Below are 6,477 nucleotides of genomic sequence, written 5' to 3'. Positions count from 1 at the left end.
TCCATGTTCAGAAATGGCTCCTGCTTGTGTGTTATCATATTTCTTGGCATGAAGTTAATCATAAGGCCTAGGTTAATCCTTTGTGTTTTCTTTCTAGGGGACAACAGGTAATGGCTCCATTTTCATATCAGTTTCTTTCAGTTATTTCTATTTGTCTCTACATTAGTCTAAATGTGTATGTCTCTAATGTTCATAGTTTCATAGTTTGAATGAACTGTGTCTTTACTTCACTAGTGTTTTCTATGTTTTTGCTCTATTTTTTCCATTTTTCGCCAAATTAGTTAAAGAAAGAAATGCTGAATTCTTTCCTTAACTAATTTGGAGTTTATTTTGCTTTTTACATTAAGGTTTTTTCTTTCAGATCTTCCTGATATTTTGAATAGTTCGATGCTGACAGTTGGATGAGTTTTGGCCGAGTCCAAATGCAAAGCTCTCATCTCCAGGGCAGGTGTTTGTAGATTCAGTGCCCCGGAGAATGTCACCCTGTTGTCAGAAGCCACCCTGCCTGCTAAGAAGGAGAGAACTCAAGCACAATAATTAAAAGTTCAAAAGTAAACTGATCCATCACAGTTGCTTCCTGGTGAAGGGGAAAGGTTGCCTGAAGGAACAATGGTGTACCCACAAGGCTATTCTTTTGGGCTCCAGACCAACAGGATGGTAGGTGGGGAGGGGAGCAGCCTTCAGTGACACAGAAGGAGGGTTTAAACCAGGCTTTGTGACCTGCCACTTGCCTGAGGGCAGGAGCATAAGCCTCACTGTGTATAAATATCCCTGGTTCCCATGGGCTCTAGTAGTCCATTTGCTCACCATTTGCTAAGTCTAAACGCAAACTGAGCACCATGAGGCTGAGCCTGTGTCTTCTGCTGATCGTTCTGGCTGTTAGTTGCTATGAAGGTGAGTATTATTTATGATTAATCCAGCTGCATCTCCTGGTAAATTTGCCTCCTTGAACAGTTGGTAAGTTTATGTGTGATAAGGTTAAGGTAAGGAAAAAAACAATAATCTAAAATTTCTCCCAACCTTTCTATTAACTCTCCAAAAAACCAAAAACCTCCAGATACATTCAGCTAATTTTCACCTATTTAGGGAACTTGACTGGGTGGGCATGGAGACAATCAAAAAGACCATTATGAACATAGGTCAGGAAGTATTTTTAGTAAAGGGTTTCTGTTTGTTGTGTTATTTTTCACTTTATTGTACCTGGGAAGGTGACTTGAGAAAGCTTTCTGCTCTTAATTGTCAGTGTTCTCTGAATCTGTGAGTAATAGATTTCAACTATACTATGAGAATAAGCATGCCTGTGTTGCCTTATCAGGTTCCAGGAGGTCCTACCAATAACTGATAGAAACAGTGTGGTAATTACCAGTAAGATGCCTGCTTTTCTTAAATTAATAAATTTTTCACAAACAATCCATTTGCACATAAACAGAACATTCCTACATACTCTGTGCCTTCAAAATGAACCAACTTTCACAGGCAGTTTTGCTCTTTCCTTTCTGTATCTCCTCCTATAGGCCTAGCTACCCTTTATAATATAGCCTACAACATTTCTCTATAGTCTGATGGATTCTTCTTAAAGCTCACATCAGACCCTGTTTGGGAATCTCTTAAGTCTAGTATTGACATGTCTTTGGGAAAACTGGATCTGGTGGCGCATTTCTGTGATCCAAGCTAGGTGATGCTAAACACGAGGAACTTGAGTCTAAGGTCAGCCAAGGCCGCCTATGGAGAGTTGGTTTTTGCTGTTGGTATTTGTTTTTAAGAGCCTTGAGAAATGTGGGATCAAGATTGGGAAAGTTGATTTCTTCAATTATACTCAAACATTTATCATAGGTCTTTAGAATCTAAAAAGTGGGTGTCAGTTTGCCCTGTCAGCCTCCCTAGAAGTGAATCTGAGCATCATTGTGTAAAAGCAAAGCTTTTTCCAGATTCCCAGATATGCTCTGGTGTTCAGCAAAACTGTTGAACTGTGTTACTTTAGCTTTTTACCTTGAAGTATACTTGATGCCATGACATGATTCTGTCATTTTTCAAAATGTCACCTACACATAAACAGTCCTCTTACTTTTTACTTTTCCTGTCTTGTAAAATTATAATTCTAATATTCATGTAAATTTGGATAATGCAAAAATTCCTTGCTAAACTATCCAAGACTTATAAAATATGATACAGAAGATGCAGTCGAACCTCAAACTTTAAAAAAAAAATACATATTTAATTACTTACTTTCCTGATTCAGGGCTGCCCCTCCCCACCCCCTTCCTTCCTCTCCTTTCAGTCCACCCTTACAAGTCCTTACATCCATTATTCCCCATGCTCCCCACCTTCTCCACAGAGAAGGGGTATCCCCCCTTGAGTATCACCCCACCCGGGGACATCCTGTCACAGCACACCTAAGCACATCCTCTTCTACTGAGGCCCAACCAGGTAGTCCAGTAAGGGGAATGGGATCAGATGGAAGGCAATAGAGTCAGACACAGCCTGTATTCCAATTGTTAAAGGACTTACATGAAGGCCAAGTTGCAAATCTGCTACAAATGTGTAGAAGTCTAGGTCCAGCCTTTGAATGCTCTTTGGTTGGTGGTTCAGTGTCTGTGAGCCCCTGTGGGCACAGGTTAGTTGACTCTACAGGGTTTCTTCTGGTGTCTTTGACACATCCATCTCACTGAGTTGTATGCTCAACTCATTCAGAAGACTCCCCAAACACTGGCTGATATTTGGCTGTGGGTTTCAGCATCGATTTTCATCTGCCTCTCTGAAGACAGTTATACTAGGCTTCTGTCTGTGAGAGTATCATTAATAGTGTCAGGAATTGGCTCTTTTACATGGCATGTCTCTCAGGTTGGGCAAGTCGTTTGTTGGCCATTTCCTTAATCTATGCTTTCTCTGTATTCCTGAGCATCTTATAGGGAGGACACATGTTCAGTTGAAGGTTTTCTGTGGAGTTGTAGACGTGGCTTAAATTACAGAAACAGAGATCCTACAATAATTTTTCTTCAGTCCCTTGCTTTGTAATGTTCAGGAATTCACAGTCTTGCATCAGCAGTCACAGTAGATGCCCACAATTTCTAGTATATCCTGTTAAATCTGCAGTCCCAAGTCTGCTGGTTCATGGAAAAACTAATTAAAAATGAAAAGTAGCTGGGTGGCAATAACACACTCTTTTAATCCCAGCACTTGGAAGGCAGAAACTGGCAGATCTCTGTGAGTTCAAGGCCAGCCTGGTCTACAGAGTGAGTTCTAGAACAGACAAGGATACACAGAGAAATCCTGTCTGGGTAACAAAATAAAAAAGTAATTTTTATTAAATAAACTTTTTTTTTCTTTCTCCTTATACTTTCTAGCTAATGCTGTCACAGTCTGTAAAGCTGTTGTGATGGAAAGCCTGACCTTCATACTAGGTAGTAGGGAAGAACTACAGAGACAACTTGAGACATATTCGGCACCAGCAGAGGCTGTTCAAGCAAAACTGAAGGTGAAGGACTGTGTAGACAAGATGAACTATGGAGACAAACTTAGAGTGTCGAGAGTATTGGTATGTTTATTTTGTTTTACACTCTCAAAAGGTCACAAATGAAGTTGACATGAGGTTCTGAGGAGAACACATGGATGGGGCAAAACAGGACATCAGTGATAGGTGGGTTGAGGAATACACTACTGATCGGAGTTCAGTAGTAAACAGTGCCTGGGATAGGTACCTCCCTCTAGTGTTCTACTCAAGATGTGGCACTATGTGATATCCTAACAAGGAAAAATAGGGCCCTACAAAAGGAGGATTCAACTCTACCTTTAGACTTCTAGGGTCTTTGTTGAAGTTATTGTTTGTATAATAAATGGATATTATCTCTATTGAATATTATGAGGAATGTTGATAAATGAAAATACCACAGACGAGAGGAAGGAAGCTGGAGATAACCCCCTTAAAAGAAAAGTACTGCCAGAATGCATTTCTCTACCAAATTTGCTGGCTCTGTCAGGAGCCTGTGAACCTCCTGTTTCTAATACTTCTTCTCCACTTCTGCCCTGAGTCTCTTCTGGTTTTCCCATTAAAAGGAATATAGAGGCCACAATTCTAAATCATCAGAAGTTAAGCCAGGCGTAGCTATGACCCAATGTGCTTCCTTCTGATCACAGAGAGATCTAGAGAACTACTGAGTTGAGACACATTATTGAATACACTCAGAGTTTATTCATTTGAATTTGGAAAGAGTTTCCACTAATATGCATTATTTGATGTTATTTCTTTGAGCATACTTTGCATTTCCCCTCCTGTCTTTCCACATTGTCCTCCATGAACTCTTGGTTTGTTAACAATTCTGCAGAGCTACCTTGACCCTTTTCTTCACCATTCTTCTTTGCTTTCTGTTTATTTCCAGGAACAAATTTTAATCGAATGTTATGTGAGAGGATGAGTGGAAGAATATTCTCCCATTTTTCCATTGGGAACTAGATGAACTGATTTTCCCTACTGAATGTGAAGGTTTCAACATCTTGCACTAATAAATCACACTCCTTGCATGCAACCATCTGTCTCTTGTTATCCTAAGTCTTGGGTCTTGCATGGATTGTGTTTTGATAATAAAAATTGCATTTTCAGTGATGGTAATAAGTTACAGAGATAATCTCTTTCAACTTGACAATCAAGCCTGAGGTTCAGGCATCAGGAATACTGTGATTGGTCAAACACCATCCTTCACTGCCCTGCAAGTAACTTTCTCATTTCTGTGGCCATAAATGCAAATGATCAAAGATGATGACAAATATTGGCATCTTCTGTGGCCACTGTACTAAACTGCCTCAATGTGTTATTCATTGCCTAAGTACTTCAACTCAGTATCTTCCCATTTCAACCTATGGTACGACTTATGATAAGCCACATAGTTGGAAAGACACTCCTTGATTGTCATAAGCTTCACTGAAGTAGATTCACCATGCTCTTCATTCCTCACATGAAATACAGCACAACTTCTCAGTGATTTGAACATGCAAGCTAGTGTTCTAATCAAAACTACATTTTCCTTTATAATGAAAGGATCTTCCTTATGTCTCTTTGAGTATTTCTTGGTGCCTCATTCTGCTGATTGATGGAAAGAACAAAATTATTATTAATCATAGGCAAAGCACACAGGCAGATAATCAGAACACACACCTTCCTGACATTCTCTCTTTTTTTTTTACTATTATAATTTTTTTATTAGATCTTTCATTTACACTTCAGATGCCATCCCCTTTCCCCATTCCCCCCCCTTAGAAAACCCCTATCCCATGCCCCCTTTTCCTTTTTGCATTTATACATTTTTTAAAAAAATGTTAATCATAGGCTTTATAAGTTTGGTATTGTTCAATCAGAGGTGTAACCCACTACCCAACCTAGATATATCAACTATCTTTGACTGGTGGAGATACATGAACATCTGCTTTCCTGTCTCCCCCCTCTATCTCTCTTTCATCACCTAGCTTCTCCTCTCCTTCTTCTTCTCCTCTTCTTACTCCTTTTCTTCCTCTCAGTACTCCTCCCACCTTAGCTCCTCCTACACATCACCCTTCCTGTTAAAAGGAAACTTTTCTCTCAAAATACAATTAGAGCATAATTATGCCAATTTGTACCAGTGAGGTACAAGATAGTCCTAATACCCAGTCCATCCTTTTGTTGACTAACCAGCACCTCTGTCGTCTATCCTAACTAAAACACTTAGTTCTGAACCTGGCTGTTTTCTTGGCTTTAGGATGAATGTCAGCTGATGACCATACACTCAGATCTTTTCTCTCAAGGTAAATAGCTATAAGTTTTCAACCCCGTCAGAAATCCAGAATGACTGAGTTGACTATAATTGTGGGAAGCACAAAGCATAGCTTCTAAAACTTAGCCAATTTATAGAGTCCTCTGAACACCTGGACACTCGCTCTACTTCAAAACGTTGGAGCATCTGTTCTTCTGCCTTCTGGCCCAGGATCATCTGACAGACCTTAGTGCTGCAGAATTATTAAGGGCTGATTACTCTGTCTAGGCAGATATAATCAGTCGTCTATTCTGCAAGTGTGTCCTTTTCTGGACAGTAATTTGTCTGTAGAAGGAAAGTGGCAATTCTTGCCTAGTGGCTGTCTCACCACAACTGGAGTAACTCCAAGGATGCTCAATTTCTTCTTAGAATTTAACATAGGAAGCTGTCCAGAGCAGACAGGTCTCTAATGAAAATGAACATTAATACTGAAATGTTTGTCATGTCAATTCTAAGGATTTCTGATGTTTTGAAAACCAGCTATCCATGTAAGGTAATCTGGACTGTTGCCTGTTAACTCCACTCAGCTATTTCTAAATAAAACATAGAGAACACCCTTATAATAAACTCCAAGTCATGAATTTGCTATAGTCCCTTAACTCACAGGCTGACCATCTCAAATCAGTTAAAAAAGTTAAAGAAGGACTGGGTCTAAGCTTTGTATTCCTAAGTGTGTTATACTGGTACAATGCCTATG

General features: G+C 39.6%; 1 protein-coding gene across 1 annotated transcript; it reads left to right on the top strand.

Annotated features, from left to right (window-relative positions):
• The first annotated feature begins 764 nt into the window (after positions 1-764).
• Positions 765-4,516, top strand: Scgb1d1 (secretoglobin family 1D member 1). The gene is made up of 3 exons (XM_034522003.2): positions 765-894; positions 3,345-3,535; positions 4,377-4,516. Exons 1-3 carry the CDS (start codon positions 840-842, stop codon positions 4,410-4,412), a joined length of 282 nt encoding a protein of 93 aa, XP_034377894.1. The 5' UTR covers positions 765-839; the 3' UTR covers positions 4,413-4,516.
• The last annotated feature ends 1,961 nt before the right edge of the window (positions 4,517-6,477 follow it).

The sequence above is a fragment of the Arvicanthis niloticus genome, chromosome 1, assembly GCF_011762505.2.
Source record: "Arvicanthis niloticus isolate mArvNil1 chromosome 1, mArvNil1.pat.X, whole genome shotgun sequence".
Taxonomy (NCBI): Eukaryota; Metazoa; Chordata; class Mammalia; order Rodentia; family Muridae; genus Arvicanthis; species Arvicanthis niloticus.
This window is presented reverse-complemented; position numbering and strand designations above follow the sequence as displayed.

Excerpts from the sequence above, each read along its gene's own strand:
- Scgb1d1 (XM_034522003.2), top strand. The coding sequence starts at position 840 with ATGAGGCTGAGCCTGTGTCTTCTGCTGATCGTTCTGGCTGTTAGTTGC. Across the intron at positions 895-3,344 it reads GGCTGTTAGTTGCTATGAAG|CTAATGCTGTCACAGTCTGT; the intron begins GTGAGTATTATT and ends TATACTTTCTAG. Across the intron at positions 3,536-4,376 it reads TTAGAGTGTCGAGAGTATTG|GAACAAATTTTAATCGAATG; the intron begins GTATGTTTATTT and ends GTTTATTTCCAG.